Raw genomic sequence first — 22,926 nt, 5'->3', positions numbered from 1 at the left:
GGAGCCTGGATTGATAAGAATGGAAGAAGGAAGAAAGGAGGGAGATGTCATTTTTTTGCTGAAAGTCAGAGAACTATCTATATATGCAAGCCTTCCAGATTATTATGGCAAAAATAGGAGGGCCCCTGTGTGCTTCAGGCTCTCAGATTGTCTAGTGGGGCTGATACTGCTTACAAAATGACAGATAAAAGGCCCTTTGGTTTGTTTTTTAAGAAAAATTCTGTAGAGAAAAAGGGGTTGATGGTGATAGAAAGAGGGCAGACTTTTAAAACTCCTGCTTTGGCTTGTCCCAACGAGTTAGCTGGAAGGAAGGCCCTGAAGCCAGATGTAGGGGAGAAGATTAAAAAAAAAAAAAAAAAAAAAAAAAAAGAGCACTGTGTTGTCCTGTTGATGAAGGCAAATCCCTGGACCCAGGTAACTTATAGCCTCAGGTACATGTGAGCCTAGAACCATGTCAGTAATTTGGGGGAAATGTGGGCTAGCCATGTTCTGCTGGGAGCTTGGAGAAGGATTTTCAAAAGAGAAGGGGAAAGGCATATAGGTGTATTTTACCAGTGACCAAACAATTGTATTGATACTGATTGTTTTAGACTGGATCATTCATTGTATTACTTGCAAGAGCTTTACAGTTTGTTTGCTGAGGTTGAATAAAAATGAGTCCTGCCTGAGTTACCTCACTGTTTCAATGGTATTATCAGCCTGATAGATGATGACAATGTTGCTTGATTCAACATGTGAATTACTTACTTAAATGAATGCACCTAGATTGCATGCTTATCAGGTTTGTATATAACATAAATATTAATGGTGATGGAATCAAAATTCAAAATAGTCTTTTTTTTTTTCTTTTTTTTCAAAATAGTCTTTAAGCATGGGATTGACAAACACAAAATCAGGCTAGTGGCCATTCTTTCTGTGTGGCTGGGGAAGAAGGGGATAAACTGGAGGAAGCATATACTAGAAGCTTTGGTTTTATTTCTGATGTGTTCTTATGCTAGATTCCGGGCAAGCGGTTGATTGTCATGTTATTCTATATACTCTTTTTTATTTGATATGTCTGACATTGTCCATACTTTAAAAATGAGATTCAAAATAGCCTTGGATTGATGGGCTGAGATTATCAAGATGTTGGTTAATAGAGATATGTCATACTCTGATTTTCTCAAGAAAAGTCAAGATTGTGTACATACAGGATGAGAGCTGTCTGGCTCCCTAACAGTTTTTATGAAAAAATCTTGGGAAAGAGGATTTCCTGGTGAGTCCTGAGGAAGCAGTGTGACACAGTTGCTGTTTCCAGATAGTGAAGACTATGGTTTCTCTGAACTGTGCCATCAGATTAAACCTACATCATTTGCTTATTCTGTTACTCTGCCCTGGGCTTCCCATTTTAGGAGGGTCACTGATAAACTAATATTTATCCAGAGGAGATAACCAAGATGAGGAAGCTAAACATCTGGAAATAGTTAAACTGGAAAAGACTTAGAGGCAACATGGTAATGGTCTTTACATACTTGAGAGGCTGCCATATGGCAGAAGGCACATAATTTCTTTCTTGTGCTCCCAATGGGAAAGTAAGAGATAGATTTCAGATTTTAATATAAAGAAGAATTTTGTGAAAGTTAGCATTCTCCATCAAGGGAATCAACAGATTTCCATAACACTGAGCTGCTGGTCATTGAAAGTATTCAAGGAAAACTGATCACATGCTGGGCTTTCTGCAGTGCATCTGAACTAAATGACCAACAGGGCATCTTTTTGAGATGTCTTATTTTGGAACAGCCAAACGACTCAGTTGTAAATTCTAAATGTGCAGTGAAGGACATGGTAAGCCTCTGAACCTGTAACATGTCATTTGTACATTTTTATTTATGGGCTCCTCTGTCTCCCAAAGAAAAGAAGTTGGGGTGCCATTTTTGGCATGGCCCACAAGGCTACAGTGGTCTGGTGCTACATGGTGCCCTCCAGCAGTTAATTTGTTTAAATTTAGCTTCTAAGTAACTTCTATAACTTTGTCCCAGATAGTTCTGAAAACATTTTTTTGGCCTATGGGATGTTATGTCTGAAAAGCATTCCTTATTAATTTAATTATCTTTTTTTGTGGTTTCTATATTTTTTCTCTATTCCAGATGTTGGCTTAAACCACATTTGTTTTCTGACAAGTACAAGGAACATCTGAGTTTTTTTTTTTTTTTTTTTTTTTACATCTGAGTATTTTGAGAAAAGTCAGAGAGATGCTTTTCTGAAAAGTGATTAAAATAGGTAACTCTTTGCTGTCCAAACTTCCTGAATGCTCTTCGTTGAACAGAGATGCTTATAGAGAGAATACAAGAGTCCTGAAGCCTAGCCCATTATAAGAAGAGATAGCTGGGAATAGGTCTTTGCCGGTGCTGTTAATGTAGAACTTGTTCCCACTTGGCCATGCCAGAGGACCAGAACCCTACCGCTCCTGTGGTTACTGCTAAATTCCGTGCGCCTTTGAGATTGAGATTAAAGGTTAGGAATGTCCCTATACTATCCCTATCTGCTAGCTGTGGTTGGATGAAAGAAGGGAACTGCCATCCCATGAATGTGTGGAAACTCTGACCTCTGGTTTCACTAGTGTGACTCTGATACCAGGTCAGGCTTTGGGTAAGATTGTCAAGGTGGGCAAGATTGTCAAGGTGCGCATGTTCAGTTCTGCTCAGAGATTTTTCCAGCTGCTCCCTTTTCCTCCTTGTCTATAAACCAAACCTGTGCCCACTCCTTCCTTCCATATAGATGTGTAAGTGACCCTAGTTATTAGCTTCTTTGGGGCTATTTGTTGTGTTACAGAGACATATGTTTTGAAGTATAGCAATGAAAGTTGGTGTTGGAGTTTGGGACCTTAACAGAGAGGAGGGAGGATCTAAAAAGCAGAGACTGGAAGGTTGTTTCCTAATGCTGGTAAAATCACAGTTCAGGTAGCTACCTACTCCGTCTCCTTTTTACTGTGGTCTTGCTTTACCTAGTGCTTATTCTGGGATGCTGTGCTTACGGCCTCCTGAATTTCTGACTTCTACCCAGGGGTAGCTAAGGTTCAACATGTGGAATGAAATCATGTTTCCGGCATTGTGTGGCTTTTTTTGCAAAGAGTACTGACATAAAAGGATACTCTGTCATCTGTCACTGATTTTTATCTCTTAGTTCCTAGAGAGGGGCCTGGCCAACTTCATTTCTGGGACCAGATCTCTTTAAGACTATTTTCTAAATATGTTTTTGAGCAAAAGGAATGAGGAGTTCACCTCTTATGGAATGCATTGACAAAGCAAGCTAAAAAAACAAAACTTGTAGGGACCAGCTTTTCTTCAAGTGTTATCTGTTACTTTAATGGGCCAATTCAGGTCATGTTAGAACAAGTGATTTGATCTGCAAACAGCTTCATTCTTAGGTGAAATTTTTGACAATGATGATAATCCATGGCCTATTGATGCCATTCACTCTAAAAGTTAGAATCCAATCAGTTAATAGATTAACAAAGTAGTTGTTAAACATACATTGCATACCTAGCTAGTATTAGATCTTGGGTAGGATGCAAAGTAAAAAAAGGTCTTCATCCTTGAGGAACTTACAGTCTAGCTAGTGAGATAAAACCCATGCTTATGCACCTGATGTACTGAATTTTAACCACTGAATTGTGTGACAGATACACTAAGGACCAAGGGCTTATAAACAAGGGGAAGAGCACTAGTGCTCTTGGAGAAGTTCAGGAAGTGTTCCCAAGTAGCAAGGCAGGAAAAGAATAAGAGAATTCAGGCCACTATCTTGAGGACCTTTAGAAATTCCCCATAGTGATTAGTAGCTCACGCAAGACAAGAGAAAAGTCAGACTATCTACTCTGTAGATGATTAGATCCAACAAGGGAAAGATTGATAGAGTCCTATGATTCATAACTTGGAAGTCATCATAAAGAGCTTTGCTTTCACTTGAATCAAGGGTGACCCAGGAAATTCTCAAAATACTTGATTTGCTGCCTAACAAGAGAAACCAATGATAGAGACTGCTAATTTTATTAAAGGATGGTATTTGTTCTAAATTACACATTTAAGGCACATGAAAATAATAATAGTAGTAGAAAAAGTATTACAAACAGTAATATTTACATATTAAAATATTTTAATGATATCTTTCCCTAAGGAGCTTTTATCTCCTTGGTCTTAATTATTTTCTTAAGAATTGTAGCCAAGGTGCTCAGCAGGCATTTTAAATGCTGAATTAAAGGCTTTGATGGTAGCAAGCCCCAAATGTCAACTGATAGGCAGTCATCTTATCCTACATGGTAGGGAATATTGTAAGATAAAAAAATGTATGTCTTTCTCTTTAGGCAGCAAATACGAATTAGGGAATAGAGTAGATGAATTATAGTAGGCTTAAAATGAGGACAGGGGAAAATAATGACCCAGCATGTTTGAAATATCTTTCCCTGACTGGCACAGTTTTTTCCTCCCTCTCCTCTGGGCCTTGACCCTTACCAGTCTATTTATAATCTTCTAGTTAAAACAAGTTGCATTAGTAACATCAGCTGCACAAGATACATTCATCCTCATATTCTTTTACTTTTTCCTTTGCATTTTATTTTCCTCACTCATCTTGAGCATTGAGACTCTTGCCTCAAGGGGCTCATCTTGCCCCCCCCCCCCGACACCAGTTACAGATATCCCCTTCTTCGCCATTTATTCTTGTCTTTCACTTTATTTTGTGAGTGTTCTTCGTCACCAGTTCATCTGTCCATTAAATACATTTGCTGATCAAAATAAATAAATAAATAAATAAATAAATAAATAAATAAATAAATAAATACATACATACATACATACATACATACATACATTTGCTGAGGGCCTACTTCGTGTCATTGCCCAAACTCTCACTTTCATCACCTCCCCTGTGCAAGAGAAAATAGAGGCCAACAGCCCTAGACTCTCCATGGAGGCACCCACTCTACCTCCCACCATAGTTCTCTCTCTTGTTTTATAGCCAGACACTTGGAAAAGGTTTTCTGTGTTTAGACTTCACTCCCTCCCCTCTTATTCATTCCTTAAACTACTGCAGCTGAGATGCTGCTGCCACCACTTCACTGCAGCTGCCCTTACAAAGGTGCAATAGGAGTGACCTAGTCCCAGAAGCCTCTGGATGCTTTTCAGCGCTCATTGTTCTTTACCTTTCTCTGGAATTTGACACTATTGCATGCTCCCTTTTTTGTGACACTCTTTCCTCTCTGGCCTTCTTTGGCCATTACATCTTTCCCCTCTGGGAGAACCCCTTCCTCCTGCTGCCTCCCAAATATTGGTGTGGCTCTTTGCCCTTCCCTCTGCCCTCTTCATTTTCACTTTGCATGCACTGTCTGGAGTTGTTCCTCACATGTAGTGATGACCTAGATCTAGAACTTGTATGGGTTCATAGATTCAGTGTTCTGTTGGCCAACTTCTTCTGCGTGTCCCATAGATACCTGAGAAGTGTCTGAAAGTTGGCAATTTCAAAATAAGCCCCCAGGAATCCCTCTGCACCCTAAGACTCGGACAGCCATCTCTTAGGGCCTCATACAACATCTAACGTTGCATTCCACCTGGCCAGCTGTAGTCAGAAGACCTCTTGATAGGAAACATGTTTGAATCAGGACTCAGGATATACAAGGATCCTCCTGATGTCATTGACTGTGTTCATGTGTACTCAGTAACAAAGAAACATTGGCTTAAAATTTCATTGACTTTTAATATCCCTCCAGTAAGTTTGAAATGATTTGCCTTTTTTTTTTTTTTTTTTTTTTGCTTTCTCTCTTATACCGGCGATGATCAGTTTGATACCTCAAGTGACGGGTGTTGGCACCTTTCTTTGGGCTCTGATTTTTTTCCATCAAATTAGTGATAAATGATAATAATTAACAAATGTTTATTATGGGCCAGGCATTATTTTAGGACTTGACACCTACTGACTCATTTAATCATCATAACACTATGTGGTCTATAATGTTATTATCCCCATTCTACAGAGAAGCCCAGTTGGGCCATAGAAGGTTTAGAAACGTGCCCTAGGTCATGCTGCTAAGAAATGATAAGGCTGGGATTTGAACCAGGCAGTCTGGCTCTGAAACCCAGGCTCTTTGCCACTCCCTAGCTACACCAGTACTTAACACCATAGTATGCCTTTCTACTCATCTGTTTATGATGCCACGTGGCAAGGTAGTTCTCAACATGCCAAAATTAACCTGCAATTTTAAATAACTTTGCTTCCTTGAGATCTCCTCCCTCCACCCACCTTGGGCATTGCTTTGGCAGTGGTCACATTTTCTAATCTGAAATCAGCAGATAAGGAAGAAAAAGCTTGCAGTTAAGCCCAAGTGGTTATGACAGGTTGCTAAATAAAACTGGCTCAACTGAAGTTCTGAGATTCTTGAGAAATACTACGAATTTCTTACAAAAGAAATTTTCCTTATAATAGGAAATCATGGGTCATTGCACAGTTTTAGTGTCTTAGCAAAGAAGAAAATGTATCTTGAGGCCCAAGAAGCATAAAGTCTTAATGAGATTATTTGTGGACAGCTCCTTATGCATAACTTTTTAACTATTAGAGAATATATTTTTCATTTGTCTCTACCATGTTAGGTTTCCACGTTTGAAACTTTGCATAACTTTGAAAATCCTCAGAGTTGTTGAAAGAAAAAGGAAAAAAAATACAGCAACAAACATGTATATAAGACTTTGACACACAGTAGCTTACTTGATCATCCTCTTTTTATTCTCTTGGAAGGAAACAGAATCTCCAGGCTATCCAGCACATGTTGAAATTTTTAAAAATTGTCAAGGTTTTCTTCTGTGGTAATTCTAAACTTATCTGGAAAAATGGCCAGTCTGAATCCATGTTCAGACTACTGCCTATTATGAAATGAAAGTTTCATTACTCCAAACTGCATATAGTAACTTTCGGGAACTACACCCATGGGTGGATAACTATCATCTGGTTACTATACTGGTCCATAACCCACAGTACAGAGCCCCTGAGGTGGGTTTAAATCCCCACCCCACCCTTGCTTCTCACTTTCACATTTTTCATATGCACAGTCCCACCTCCCTCCTTCACTAACCAAAGACTCCTAGCCAAAACCTGTTGGAAAGCATACTGAGAGCTAAACCCAGCCCCCTGGGTTGTTTTTTTTTTTTTTTCTTTTCTTTTTTTTTTCTTTTTTCTTTTGTATCACAGAATTCTTGGCCTGGTATGTTCGTGTCCTGGCCACCAGTCCCCAAGAGATGGCCACATTTCTCCTAAATTTAAATGAAAACTCTCAGTCTCAAAGGTAAACTTAAGCTGGTCCTAAGTCTAAATAACTGCAAAATTAAAATTAGGCGGGCCCACACACACTCAAATGAGATTTTTCTCTTTGGTCTCTACAATGTCCTGAGCCTTAACAAAAATATATTTGTCTGAAGGGTGCTGCTATGTAAATAAGTATCTCCTTTTTTATTATTACAATCGCAACAGGAAAAGGCTGTTTGGGTAGAAACTATGGAAATATATCTAGGTAACCAAGGAAGAGCTGAATTGTTACTGAAGGATGTGTCACACAGACAAGAAAATAATTTACAAAGCAGTGGGTAGAAAATATTTTTGAATACTAAACAAGTGAGTCCCTTAAGGCTGTCCTTTTGGGTGATGGGTATGTAGTGTGGGTTTGTTTTTTGCTTAACTGTTTATTCTATTCTTTTTTTTTTTTTTTTGGCCAGAAGAACATTTTTCCTATAAACCAGAGTTTAAGGCTCAGCTTCTTTTTAGCTTGGATGAAAAAAAAAGTGAAATTCATTTAATACTACTATAACCTGCATAAGTCCAGTGAAGAGAAACTTAAGAAATGTAATTCTTGTTTTCTAGCTAAGCTCTAATGCTATATAATTAATATAATTCAATCACTTTTGCCCACTTTTTCTTTCCGCATGATTTAAGACATCAGAATTTAATTCATAGCCACAATAAAAACCGGACTTAGGGAAAACTTGAAAAGACTAAAGAGGGATTTGCATTCTGCTGCATGGTTGAACACATCCCGAAAATAGCAGCTTTAGAATGCCATGTCCTGATAGAAGTCCCCGCTGAAAACTGGCCAGCAGAGAGGCTTCCTAGCACCGTCCCCTTGTCTGGGCTACTGTGAACTGTCTGTCATGAGGGCCCTGAATAGAACCAAGGGGCCTCCGCAGGATTGCTTCACAGCCTGACAGAAGGGAGCAGTATCACAAGGCAAGCTATGCTCTGGCTTTATAAGCCCCAGGCTGTGGCTTTTGGAACTCACCAGCCACCCTGGCTCAACCCTGGGTAAATATCCCTGATTCTAAGTAGGTTGGAGAATTCAAAGCCCTGCTTTTCCCAAGTCCTTCTACCACCAATCCATGACATGTTATGAGGTCTGAGTGGAATGGCCATGTGTGGAGGGAAAATAAAGGAATGCTTTCTGCTGCTTATTAATATGAACTCCCTAGCAATCCGTTTTCCCCTTAGGAATGAAGCCACTCACAGGGCCAGATTCTGACCCCACCGTAGCCATTCACTCAGACCAGCTTTACTCCTAGAGTGGTTGAAACCTGTCTGAAATGATTTCAGAAGTCTTAAGAGGTACCTTCTACTCGCCCAATTTTCTCAGGTGCCTTCTCCATTTTGAGCTGAACTTGGAAGTTGCACAGGTAGATTTTCATTACTTAAGTATATGGTTTCGATCCCTTCTGAAATGGAAATAACACTGTGAAGCATATTACTTTTAAGCAATTATTAGTTATACCACAGTACGATTTAGTTTAAGTTTCCTGGGTTTTGACAGGAAGAGTAATAGAAGACATTGGTTGGGTGAAGTGTTGGGAATAGGGTAAGGCAGATGGGGGAAGAGGATGCAAAACTTGAAACTAAGGCAGAAAACATGTTGCCACCTTCACACATGTGGCTTGGGCAAGGACTGTGGTGACTTCTTCCCTACTGGGATTTGCTCTCGTATTTTCTATTTATGTCTCCCTTCTGGCAGGGGAAGACTTAGAGGTGTTTTTCTGGTTTTTTTTTTTTTTTTTTTTTTACAGCTTTGACTCTTCCTTATCCTTCTAGATGTGGTTCCATTTCCTTTCCAAGATGAAAGCTGGTCTTTGTCCCTTCCCAGAATAGTTCCAGGCAGCAGAACACAGTGAATCCTTCCAGATAAAAGACCCTGCTGATAAAATACCAGATTGTTATCAGAGAAGTGAAGTGAGGAGAATTAAGTCCCTACCATTAATTACCTAGTTACAGCTCTGTTTGTATCCTGTTCTTTTGGGGGCATGTTTTCCTTGGATAGTTTCTTGTCTGTGTTCTGAACTGCAGTCTGATGTTTTTAAGAATCCCAAAGGTCAGGGAATAGTGGGTTCCTTATTTTCCAAAAGGTTTAATGGCAAGGAAGAGAATATCAGAGTTTCTATCTTCAATCTGGAAGGAAATGGACAAAGGCTTGAGTTTGGTGCTTCATTCCTCACCTCAAGCATGCAAACCCTAGTGTGCTGAGTGAACTCTGACTTTGAATACTTAGCCAAGAAGTTACCTGGAAATAGAATGACATTTATCTATGTGAAGATAGGAGTATCAACCAGTGAATGACTGAGTACCTAGACATTGAGGCCAGAGTCTAAAATGTCCTAAAACAGCTTGGAAAATGTACTTTATGCCACCGAATTGTACACTTAAAAATGTGCAAATGTTGTGTTATCTCTATTTTACCATAATAAAAATTAATTAATTAATTAATTAAAAATGCTTGCTTCCTGGCAACGCCAGTACTTTGGTCACAGTTAGAAATACCAAAGGGTTGGGCTGCATGGTCTGCTTTATTTTGAATGGAATTTCTGTTGCATGTAAGACATTATTCACCCTTTTAAGAGCTGTAAGATTGTGAGGACAGAGCCCTTCAATGAACACAGGATAAAGAAACTGTTTTGCCGCCATGATATGGACATACTGGGAAATTGGGGCATTGAAAGAGCCCTATCTGGAAAATGATTCTAAACCACTATTGCCACTTTCCTTCCACAGAGGTAACAAAACAGGGGAATAAGGTCTCTTGATGGCTAGAAGAGTAACATCTATTTTTTTTTTTTTTTTTTTGAATAGTGGCATCTTTTGCTCTGATTCTCAAAGAGTAGCACTGAAATGTTCCTTGACCAGAAGTAGTATTAGGTAGGTAAGTTAACCTCCTCTGTGGTATCTGGCAGTCATTAAGTGGTCAAGCACATGTTTCTTCACCAAATTAAACTTGCATCTGACCTTATGCTTTCCTGTTAGGTTCTGTCCTGAGCCCAACCCATTTTTGTTACAAGGCTCTTGACCTGTGACTCAGCCAGTTCTTTCAGCTTTACTAGTGATGGGGTTCTTTTTGAGGGTGACATTTTGCCTTTTTTTTTTTTTTTTTTTTTGCTCAGCCAAAAAACTTCTCAAGCCCTGCAAACATGTTCCCTGGTGACCTAGCTGTGGTATGAATTTCAGGATAGAAAAAAAAGAAATACAAGTATAACCCTATTCCAAATCTGAAACTTCTGGGCAGCCCGAGTGGCTCAGCGTTTTAGTGCTGCCTTCAGCTTAGGGTGTGATCTTGGAGACCCAGGATCCAGTCCCATGTCAGGCTCCCTGCATGGAACCTGCTTCTCCCTCTGCCTGGATATGTGCTTCTCTCTCTCTCTCTCTCTCTCTCATATGAATAAATAAATAAAATCTGAAAAAAAAAATCTGAAACTTTTTTTTGTTGTTAACCCTGGAAGCCCATTTGAACTCAGAACCCTGACCAAAGGATGCTTCTTTTATCCTGTGTAAGTGTGTGCATATGCCCTCATTCCTGCCATCTTTTGAAGGAAGTTGTGAGGGATCCCTGGGTGGCGCAGCGGTTTGGCGCCTGCCTTTGGCCCAGGGCGCGATCCTGGAGACCTGGGATCGAATCCCACATCGGGCTCCCGGTGCATGGAGCCTGCTTCTCCCTCTGCCTATGTCTCTGCCTCTCTCTCTCTCTCTGTGTGACTATCATAAATAAATAATAAAAAAAAATAATAAAAAAAAAATTGAAGGAAGTTGTGAGACATTAATCATGGCTTCAGCAATACTTTTCTCAAATTTGGTATTTTCCATAGAAAAAGCAAGAAAATATAGGGGCCTACAAAGAAGTTAAAGTAAATTTAAAATATATAAAACTCATTTTGAGTGAAACCAGTAAAAATAAGCCCTGACCTTTTCTTATAGGTAAGAAAAATTGGATTTTTTTAAAAAAGTTTTCTTATCGGAAATAAAGGTTTTGCCAGAAATAGCATTGGTGGTTAAAGCAGACTAATGTGGAAGATGCATCTTTAAAAATCTCCACCTTAAAAATCAAGATTTCTTTGCTTTCTTCTTGACTAATGGTTTTGTCAGAATGATCATTTAAATAATAAATGAAATGCTTTGAAGTATATAGGAGAGTGGAGGACTTTTCGGTGCCTTGTACGAACTGGCGATACTGATTATAAACAAAGTGATGGCAAATTCCACCAGCTTACCCAGGATCTAAATATTAGCAAATGTCGCCAAAGCCATAGAAATCTACTGGTGAAATCATGATGATGAATGGAAATGATCCAGATTGTTTAATTTTCCTTTGAAATGTTATATTTATTAGATCTTAGCACCCAGAAGTTAAACAGTATTGAGTTTCACACATAGCGCTTTATTTTTAATCTTAGGTTGAAGGTTATATCCTTGGCATGATTGAAGAATGACTCATATAATTTGCACTGACTTTACTACTACTACTACTACTACTAGTACTACTACTTCTTTCTTCTTCTTCTTCTTCTTCTTCTTCTTCTTCTTCTTCTTCTTCTTCTTCGATGGTCAAGGAGGGAAGCTTGGAAGTAAGATGATACAGAATTGAGGCTTAATTTATTAAAATCAAATGGAAATAAATGAGGCTTAATTTATTAAAATCAAATGGAAATAAATAAGTGCCACTTAATTTTCTTGTTTCTTCTTATATTCATGTGTATATCTTCTGTAAAGATTCCTTGGAATGCTACTTTTACTTGAAATGCAATGTAAAATATCTCTTGGCCACTAAAATTAGCAGTGAGAATTAGTGATTTTTTTTTTCCAGTGAATGTATCAAACTGTGTCACAGCCCAAACCTTTAGTCACGTGTACTTGTTGGAGGATGTGGCCAGAATTCTTTATTGACATGCTCCTCATCTTAAAGTACAATCACCGTGAAATTAATGTATTAAGCCATAGTCACGATCCAAGGAAGGACTTAAAGGTAATGTGATTCTCCTTATAATTAATAACCTAATTAAATGCTGGAGAGCTTCAGTCATGTAGCAGTGTACCTTGCTTCCGAACAAAGATAATACCACCACTGAAATTGTATAGTTGTAACACTAGTATATTTTTAATTAGTAGTAGGGTGTGTGTGTGTGTGTGTGTGTGTGTGTGATCAGTTTTGTTTCATCTTTAAACTTTGCACAGTGGTCTCCATTGTGTATTCATTTGGACTATATTAAATAACTTGGCTTCTGTTTTCTCAGTAATTGACATGATTCAAACTGGGATGAGTTGAAATTTGACTTTTCACTATGGAATAAGCAAATTATTAAAATAACAAAAAAAAAAAGATATTAGGAAGCAGGTTTAATCTACTCAAGATGGGAAAAATCTGTTTAACCTTAATAACCACATGGAAAATCCTACTGCTAAATGCAGATGTGTTTATTAAAGCTGGCCCAACAAATCTGATGTTGTTCAGTTGTATGGTTTGAGTTGTCAAGTGTATGTAAGTGTAATGAAATTGAATTTCTTTTAATATGTGTTACTGCTCTTCAATCCTATGATGGTAAAAAGGTCTCATAGTTGAAGCACATTAGTTTTTGCAACTAGCCCACACAGTAGAGGCAGACAGATTTGATTTTGAATATCAGCTTGTTCATTCACTCCTGTTCTAAGCTTGAGCAAATCACTTAATCTCTCTAAGCCTGTCCTAGAACAACATGTTGATTTGGAACATTGTTCCAGAAAAAAAAAAATTTTTTTTCTTTTTTTATTCTTATATGATTAATTGTTAGAATTTCAGTGTTTATTGATTTGACTATTTAAGAGAGCATAAGGAAAAATTAATTCTGGTCATAAAAGTTCAAAGGAAATAGCTGGGCCTGTTTGATCTGAGGAAGGGAAGACTAGAGATGTTGTACAAGTGGAACTGGAAACAGAGAAGGAAAACCAGATGGGATGTGGATAGCTTAGTAACTTTTCTAAGGTATGTGAAAGGTTGCTCTTTAAACCAACGTTATGGAGGTACAATTGGTGTAAAATAAAATGCATGTTCGTGTTTAATTTGTACTATTTGATAAATTTGTACACCCATAAAACCATCACCCTATCAAGATAGTGAACATATCTATCACCTACAAAGGTTTCCTTGTGCCTCTTTGTAACCATCTCTAGCCACTCTGCTCCCTTCACCTGGCAACAGCTGTCCTGTGTTCTATCACCATAGATTAATTTGCATTTTATAATTTCCATTCATATAAATGGACTCCTACAGTATGCAATCTATTTTGCCTGGCTTTATCACTCAGCATATTAATTTTGAGAGTCATTCATGTTATTATGTGTGTCTGTTCTCTTTTATCACTAAATAGTATTTCATTGTTCAGATGTACCACAATTTTTTTTTACAGACTCACCTGTTGCTGGACATTTGTGCTATATCTTGTTTTGACTCTTACAAATGAGGGTACTAGGAATATTCATGTACAAGTCTTTGGATTGACATGTTTTCATTTCTCTAGCATAAACACCTAGGAGTGGAATGAGTAGGTTGTATGGATGGCATATGTTTAACTTTATATGTCAAATGTTTTCCAAAGTGATATACCATTTTATGTTCCCACCAGCAAAGGATGAGAGTTGCAGTTGTTCCATATCCCAGTCAACTCTTGATATGCTCAGTCTTTAATTTTAGTCTTTCTAGTGAGTGTGTAAGTAGTATTTCATTGTGGTTTTGATTTGAACTTCCCTAACGACAAAGGATGTTGAGCACCTTTACCTGTGTTTATTTGCCATCCATATATCTTCTTTGTTGACATGTCAGTTCAGAGTTTTGTTTTGTTTTTTAATTCGGTTGTTTTCTTATTATTCAGAATATATTTTGGGTGCAAGTCAGAAAGTTGTGCTTTTAGATGTAGATTCATTAATTTCCCTGGAATATAGAACCAGCAAAAAGAAATTAAGTTGCAGCAGGAAAGAGTATAATTATACATCAGTACTTTGTGATTGTGACACTAATATGGGCATTGGGGCAACCAAAAGAGGATGTAAAACTTTCCCTGAAGGTATTCAAAAATAGGGCTGGCAATGGTCTGTTTGGATGCTGTAGGCTTGCTGATGTATGACTCAATTTACCTAATTGCAGTCTTCATTTGAGGAAGGAATCTTCCCTGGGGTAGGTCTGTTGCTAACATCTCAATATTCCTTGCTTTTTGGTGCTCTTTTTTTTTTTCAGGCCCCAAATATGCAGTTTCTTGGAATTTTTCAAAACTTTCCATGTACTTTATGGTTTTTTTAAATTCGGTCTCTCTGACTTTAGCTTGAAATGTTGCTATGAAACATACGAGGGTCATTCAGGGGCATTAATTGGCCTTAGCAAAAACAAATTGCAATCTCTGGAGAGTAATCAAATCCGAAGAAATGCTCAGATTTCTAAATTTCTCTCACAATGCAGTAGCACAAATCATTGTTTTAGCTAATAGTATTGGGAAGATTCTTTTAACTCTTTGTAGAGGCAAAATAATTAACTAGATTCTAGAGAAGAAGTTCTACATTGATTAAAGGAGTTGGGTGGTTTTAGCCTGCGGAAGGGAAGAGCAAGGGGTGATTTAATGACAGGATTCCAATACAGTTAATGAAGGGTTTTCCTGTGTGTCGAAAACACTGGTCATTTGTTCTCCAACTACAGAAAAGCTCAAATGAGAGAAAATTGGCTCCAAGTTTAGAAAGATTGAGTGTGGGTAGTGTTAGACATAAAACTTTTATTATTGGCATCAATATTATTATGAGATTAAGCAATGGAACAAGTCAAGAGAGGTCATAAAGATACTTTAAAATAAGAAGATAGCTATCTGCCTAGGATGTTTAAATGTCCATTGAATTGTAGGATTCAGTTATTGAAGAGGACCTTAGAGATCACTTATTCTAATCTCCTTTTACAGATGAGGCTATGAAGAGACATTATGTAATTTGCCTGTGGCCACATTGCTAGATGCTAATATTTTACTCTGAGGATGTCTTAAAAGTAGCCTCACTCCAGAGACACCACGGGGCCCATGTGAGAGTTTCTACTCACAGCAGCTTTTACTCCGTCATAATCGTCACTTAAAGCTGATTATTATGTGTATTATTTTTTTTCCAAGCCAACGAAGAGCCAGTGTACTGACCTGCATGTGTCTCTTCTTGTCATTAAAAATGTTAAGGATTTCTATTCTTGGACATTTTGAACTTGTCTCTAAATAAATGCTATACTTTAAATGACTGTAGATGATTTGACCGGAGGCATTCAGTATTGATCGAGGTCAGTAGAAGACACTGCCACAATCTTTGGGGAGTCTGTGCCTGTCTGATATGGGGTTCTTTGTTAACTTCTGGTTGATGGTTGTGCTACAAAGACTCATTTGCTGGATGACTTTGGGTCAGTTATTGTGTCCTGGTGACTAGTTTGCCTTCCTTAAAGATAATATACTATAAAGCTTTAGGTTTCATTTTGTAAAACACTATTTGGAGCAGTAGGAAACCTTTCTAGGCCACCAATTCATTATGTATAGGGTCTGCAAATATGATTTCTAACAAGTGGGATTAAGTAGAATAAATTGCTTACAGAGGATTACACCTCTATTACCATAAATGAAAGAAATTGGCACAATGCAATTTATTTAATTGTGGTTACATTTTATTTGATAACTCATCATTCTATACATGTTCCCACTAGACCATCTAGAGCAAAAACCTACATATATTTATATAGTATTATATACTTATTTTAAAGGGTTTATATAAGTACTAAAAAATCTCATAATATATTCAAAAATATCTAGCATATTGCCTGAAATCTAGCAGACACATAGTGAATGATCCTACCTTCTTTTTTTTTTTCTTTTCTTGGGTTTTAGTCTTGGGTATTGGAGTCCTTCAAAAACCTAACAAATTCTTGTCAAAAGGGAAGTTCATAAAGCTGTTCGTATTTAAAAGTGTTTATTTAAAAATTATCATAAGTGAAAAAAATTAAAAATAAAAATTATCATAAGTGTATGCTAAGCACTTACTTGATTCATAGGATATTTAGATTTTATAAGATTTTAACATTTTTTTAGATATAGTCACCTGAAAAGTCAGGTTCTGTTGGTTCAAGATTTACTTGGCACCTGTGATTTGCTCACTCAGTCTTGGGCTAGATTGAGGATGCTTTGAATGCCAGAATGAGACATTTATATTTAATGTGGCAATAGAGAGCTGTCATGGGTTCCAAAACATTTGAAAGCTACAAACAAACAAAACTTTTTCAACTGAACCAAAAACATTCCTTTCTAAATGTTCCCCTTACGTATATGTATTAGAATAAAAAGAAGGTAAATTCTCTCTATACCTTTGTGTAGTCCATTGAGTTGACCACCCAGTCCTGTGTTTGTGAACTGGAAACCACTCATGGTAAATATGGATCCACACTCTGTAAAGTTTAATGAAGTGACTTTCAACTGTATAAAACTGCTTTGAGAACTTGGCCTTTGAGCAGTGACCATCCTCTAAGGAGACCCTGCGTGTTCAGGACTATTTTCTCTGAACCTCTGACTACCTGCAAGGAAAGAAGGAAGACATCCTGGAGCCAAGTATTATGTTCAATCCCTTTAGAGAGTCACTGGCTGCCTGAATGTGCTCATCGCTCAGCTTTTTGTAGAACCAGAGAAGAAACAGTATGAGGGCTTTTGCTTTTGAGAAGAATGTGCAGCTCTTTCCCTCAGTCTACATGGGCTGCCGCTCTCAGCTCCTGCCCTGCACACAGCTTATCCCAGCCCCGGGAGCCCTGAGGGTAGATCCAGCTTTTCTAGCTGTCCATAAGGAGACCAGTAGACCAGTATGCAGCTTATTGATTCAGTGTCAGAAAACCCGCACGTGCACAGGGAGGGAAGATTATACCAAAATTTCAAACTGTATCTACTGATTATTTTCATTGTTTTGGAAATTTTTGTACTTTTGATGTTATATATCTGTATTTTTTTCCCTTCATAAATACTCCATTTTATTTTGGGTAAAGACTGAAATTAATTATTCCCTTTTAATCTCTAGTCTTCCAAAGTCTTTGCATTTCTGTTGCTATAAAGTATTTTTCATGTTTTTTCCCAGAGTCAGGAAAAAAATCATTGTGAAGGTACACCACGATTCATTGCTCCAGAGAAAAACCCCTTCTTCCCAACTGTGTAGACCATTTGGTTGGAATCTGAAAAATTCAGTTTCAAATTGAATTTATTGTTATCTAGGCAAAAAAAAAAAAAAAAAAAATGAAAGAATGGAATGAAATTTCAGATGAAGTATAATTTTCACACTTTGTATATTTTGATCTCAACAAGTAACCAAGGATTCACATTCAGAAATCATGATCTTTTCATTTAAGACATGATTGTAATTCTAAATAATTAAAGAGCAGTATTCAAAGAGCTTTTTGAAGTAAGTACCACCCTAGATAACTTCTTCTGTCCCTGTTGGACAATGCCCTCACTGTATTTCCTAATACCAAAAGAAATGGCATGGATGCAAGTAGCCATTGTCATTGCACTCATGCCTCCGTGCATTTGCCACATACGTGGCCTAATGCTGTGCCCAGCTCTTACAGGAGCAGATGGAGGGGTGTCACTGCAATGGAGGCCGATTCCCAGCTCCTGGCAGCTGCCATGTTCACCACTTTGGGATTAGCAGCCTGTGACTGGTCAGTCTGCATAAAACTTTGGTAACTTGGAGGTGGAGGGCAGGTGATCTTAAGAGAATGTGCCTTCTATGGCTTAACTCTGTGGTTGGGCTGTCCCAGGTGGTTACACGCTGCTGTTTTCAGATGTTCTCTTGTGGTTTGTTATTGTCAGCATTTCTTCATAAAAACATTTTTTAAAAAAAGGTTCTACTGTGTTGTTTGGAGTTAATTTGCAAAGAGCAGTTACTGCTGTGAGCTACCCAGTAGATAAACATTTAAACTTAGCATTTTGCCTGTAGATACATATATATACATATATATATTTGTCCAGGAAAGCTGGAAATGTTCCATTTCTAGCTTAGCTGCTGCCTACTGCTTTTATTTCCCTCTTACTACCCAAACCAAAGACTTTAGAAAATCAAACTTCAAAAAATCCTGAACCCATTATCCTTCCAAGAAATATATTTGAATAAAGAAATCCATGAGCTGTGCAGAGGGCAAGATTACAGTAAATGGTACTTTTAAGTGCTAGTGGTTTGAGTTTCAGGAAAAGGAACAAGGAGTTCGGGTGGTATAGGGCTTTTGATGAACTGAAAATTGGTATAGGAAGGACAAGTAGAGAATCTGGCAACCTTGATGGGTACTGAACTCACCTGAGAATGTGGGAGAAGGGCTTCAGGAATGCCACATGGTGTAACAAAAACATAATTAATAGTCACAGGACATGCTGAAATGTCTGCTTCTTCAGATTCACTGGTACAAACTTATTTTTGTAGTGGTTTCTCTCTTTTGCGCATGCACACATACCCACACAAATGTACATGTTTCAGGAAGGCAAGATTTGAAACTAAGAACTATACACAATGAAAAGGAAAAAGAACTCTTTGGTGAAACAGCGTTAGACACAGGATTAGAATGGAATACAATTTGGATCCTGGACCTGAAGAATAAAGGCAGTGGGCCTCACATAAACTAGCCAGTTGCCCCCAAAGAAACTCAATCTTCCATCCGTCTTTTCCAGCTCCTTTGGTGGGGAAGGGGAAGGGTAGCCTTTATAAGCCCTTGAAGCTTGTTACGTATAAGCAGGGCTCTGGGTCCTCAGCCAGTGGTTGAGATGGAGTTTGTACCCGTAGATAAAAAGCTTTTAAGTTTGAGAGGTATTCCACCTGTTGCTTCAATGATAGCTCCCACTTACTGATCACTAACTTGTAGGTGTTGCGTCTCATATGCTTTAACTCATTTAGGCTTCACAAGGGCACTATGAGGTTATTTCTCTTGCCCATCTTATTGAAGATAAAAATTTAGGAGGTTCACTGACCTGCCCAAGGTCATACACTAGTAAGCGGCAGGACCTGGATTTAAACTAAGGTGTTCTAGATTCCAGGACATGTTCTTGGCTCCTGTCCTATGTTTCTGCTCTCTTGCAAAAGACCTGATACCTGAGCAGAGTTCAGAAGAAGAGGGGTCCCCCAAGTATAGAGGGTGAAAGGACATTCATTCCAGTGAAAGCAAATTACATGGGCAGAGGTGCTAAGGATGAAACAATAGTTGGTTTGACGGAACATACGCAGTTGACCCTTGAACAACACCAGGCTTAGGGCCACTGACCCTTCTACTGCATACAGTTGAAAATCTGCATGTAGCTTTTGGCTCCCCCAGAACTTAACTGATAGCCGACTGTTGACTGGAAGCTTTGTATTGATAATGAACAGTTGACTGACACATAGTTTTATATGTTATATGTATTGTATACTGTATCCTTAGAGTATACAATGCCTGTTTTTTTCTGAAAAATTTTCAGTATCTCTAGGCTATATAGTTCGTCTGTGAGTTTTTCAAATTGTCACAAATATCCTCCCCCCAATTTTTTCCAATATATTTATTGAAAAAAATCTGCATATTAGTGGGCCTGTGCAGTTCAGACCCATGTTATTCAAAGGTCAACTTGTTAGCAAGATTTTTCTTTTTAGAACAGTATTGCCTGAGGTCTCAGCCTCTGCCTTCTCACCCAGCCTGCAGAGATATCCTGCAAGGTAGGATTATCGCAACTTTTATCGAAAGCTGACCATTCGTTCCACAATGGCGGATGGCCCTGCTGCGTGAGAAACAGACCATGATGGCAGGGCATTCCTGAGTAAATCTGGTGAGGGACCTGGAAGTAAGTCACACATAACTTCTTTAAACTCAGCCCAGCGCCCAAGATGTCAACCCCTTGGTCAGGTAGGGGCATCTAGAAAAGGTAGATGATCATCTTCATCAGCAGCAGAAGTGTGGGGGCTTCTGTTTTGTACAAGATGCAGCTTGGCCTCCAGAAAGTGAGGATAAGACTGGAGCTGGGTCTGGGAATGCAGAGGAACTGGAGGAGCATTAATTATGTCAGTAAGGGAGAGTAAAAGGAGATACTAGCTGGATTGTGAAGTCATTCTGCGACTTCTCGGAAGTCTGGCACTCTGATCCTCATGAAATGAGGGATTCACATGAGGTCACTGAACCTTATGAAGTCCTTTCAAAAATGCTTCCCTCGCATTGCCTAGAAGTGTTCTCTCAGCCATTCTGTCTTGCTGTGAGGATTTTTTTTTTTAAAGATTTTATTTATTTATTCATGAGAGACACAGAGAGAGAGGCAGAGACACAGAGGGAGAAGCAGGCTCACTGTGGGAAGCCCGATGTGGGGGACTCGATCCCAGGACCCCAGGACCTGAGCCAAAGGCAGATGCTCAACTGCTAAGCCACCTGGGTGCCCCTTGCTGTGAGGATTAAATGATGTAATACACGCAAAGATTTTAACACTAAGTCGGGACCTCTGTAGAAACTCAGGAAGTGGGCAGCCCTGGTGGTGCAGCGGTTTAGCACCGCCTGCAGCCTGGGGTGTGATCCTGGAGACCTGGGATCGAGTCCCACGTTGGGCTCCCTGCATGGAGCCTGCTTCTCCCTCTGCCTGTGTCTCTCTCATGAATAAATAAATAAAATCTTAAAAAAAAAGCTCAGGAAGTGTTAGCTATTGTCAGCATCATTTTTATTGTTGTGCTTCACATTCTACCAATTAGAGACTGGATGGTTCCATAAGCCAGTCACACTTCAGTGTGACTAGGGTGAACTTTTCCAAAGCTTTTCCAAGGCTAAAAATTTTGAGGCATCTGCATTGTCAAGGCTTAGAAAGACTGGATTTTGCAGGTGGACAGACCTTAACTGGAATGCAGGATCTGCCACTTGCTATTTTTAGGATCTCAAGAATGTTGGGATTACTTTCCTCATCTTAAGAGAGGGATGATGATAATGATCTTAAATGAAGATTCAGTGAAGTAAATGAAACAGCATGTCTAAAGTAGCCAATCACAGTACACGGTAGGCATTTAGTAAAATTCAGTTCACTTCCTTCTGTCTGGATACAAAGAGGGGCGGTTTGGGTTCATGTAGGGAAAGACACAGGCCAAACCCAAATGTTCTCTCCTTCAGCCACTGTTTCATCCCAGCTGGACCGTATCTCCCAGACTATCCACCCTCTTGTCTGTGTATCTCCCCTTAGATCTACTACAACCGCCTGTGTTTACTTCTTGTGGCCCTGAGAAGCACTGACTGATTGGCCTGTCTTTCCCACTGCACTGTAGGATCCTGGGGCATGGGAGTGGCTTTGCTCTCTGATTTTCTGGTACCTATCCCAGTGTGTGCTTGTGCTAGGCACTCAGTAGATGTCTCAATGCCTCGTCTAGGAGATAAGGGTGAACAAAGACAGTTTGGGTGATGTCCAGCCACTTAACTGTGAAACCTTTCAGGAAAATTGGAGCAGATTCTAAGGGTAAATATAGAGAGGAAAACCTGGATAAAGCTCAGCCACCACTCTAGGAAACAAGGTGAACTGGGAGGAAGATCTCAGAAGAACTCTTGCCTGCTCAGGATACCATATTCTAAACTCTTCAGGCTTCCCCAGGGTTTCTGAAGTCCAGAGGGATGTATTATCCTCATTTGAAGGTCCTTTATCTCCTCCAGAAAGCCACTCCAACTCTCCCTTCTGCTTGGCTTCTCTGTGCTGCTCACAGCCATGTGTATCTCCATGGGTACTACTGGTTTGTGATCATGGGGTTATCTGTCTGGCTCCCCCCTTGACTGGTGATTTCCTGTGAGTGAAGTCCTGTTCTCCATCTCCCTATCTCTAAAGCAGAGCACATACCTGGCAGTCACACTGCATGTAAAAGAGCAACAGGAGATTCTTGCCCTGGGTCTGGGAAACACTGCCCCAAGGGTTTTGGGTGTGTGTCATGAACCTCTGAAATTATATGGGAAATTGCATGTATATGTTTGTAAATCTGTTTCTCTTTTGAGAGCACCCACAGTGTACATTAGATTCTGAAATGTTGTCATGATCCCACAAATATTAAAAACAAAAAACTCAACACACTCATTTAGAGATTTTCTACATAACTTGTAAAGCTTGTGTTTTTATTAGCTGGGAGATATTTTTATGCTCCCTCCATTTCCAGGTGTGAGCTACAGCTTGGAATAGCTCACAGGCTCCATCTCGGAGTCTTGGATAGTGGTTCTGGGTGCTACTGCTTGTATATCCTGAAGGGTCCACTTAGCTTCTCTGAGCTTCGTTTTATGTTTCATCTGTTAATTTAGGTTTATAATGCCCTCATGTCCTGCAGGAATGTTGCATGATAGAGAAATATGGGTGTGCAGCTGTTTTATAAACTGCCAAGGCTATATAATTGCAGGATGCAAGTATTATGATGACAGATGTGTCATTTTCATGTTACACAGTGCTGAGAACACAGGAGGTGCTCAGTAAATATGAGATTAAAGTGAACGTGGAAATGGTTAATTGGAGTGAAAGGTCTAGAGGTTTGGGTGTTTGCATGTCCTGTACATTCTGTGGAAGGACTCAGTATTCAGGCCTAGAATATAGCTGGGGCTACTGAGGATGTGTTTTTCAAACAATAGTAAAAGGAGAAATGACC

The 22,926-nt window shown here is 39.0% G+C and overlaps 1 protein-coding gene across 7 annotated transcripts in view; it reads left to right on the top strand.

The window, feature by feature from the left end:
* THADA (THADA armadillo repeat containing) overlaps window positions 1-22,926 on the top strand; it is a 332,010-nt gene that overhangs the window by 152,592 nt on the left and 156,492 nt on the right. For 5 of the 7 annotated variants that reach the window (XM_072768180.1, XM_072768179.1, XM_072768175.1 and 2 more), the window contains one exon: window positions 10,123-10,188. The exons of the other annotated variants lie outside the window; for them this stretch is intronic. In XM_072768180.1, coding sequence (XP_072624281.1) covers window positions 10,123-10,188 — 66 coding nt within the window. The remainder of the gene's footprint in view (window positions 1-10,122; window positions 10,189-22,926) is intronic. 7 annotated transcript variants of the gene reach the window in all.

This window comes from Canis lupus, chromosome 11, assembly GCF_048164855.1.
Source record: "Canis lupus baileyi chromosome 11, mCanLup2.hap1, whole genome shotgun sequence".
NCBI classification, from domain to species: Eukaryota; Metazoa; Chordata; class Mammalia; order Carnivora; family Canidae; genus Canis; species Canis lupus.
The sequence above is the reverse complement of the archived record's forward strand: the minus strand, read 5'-3'. Positions and strand labels throughout refer to the sequence as shown.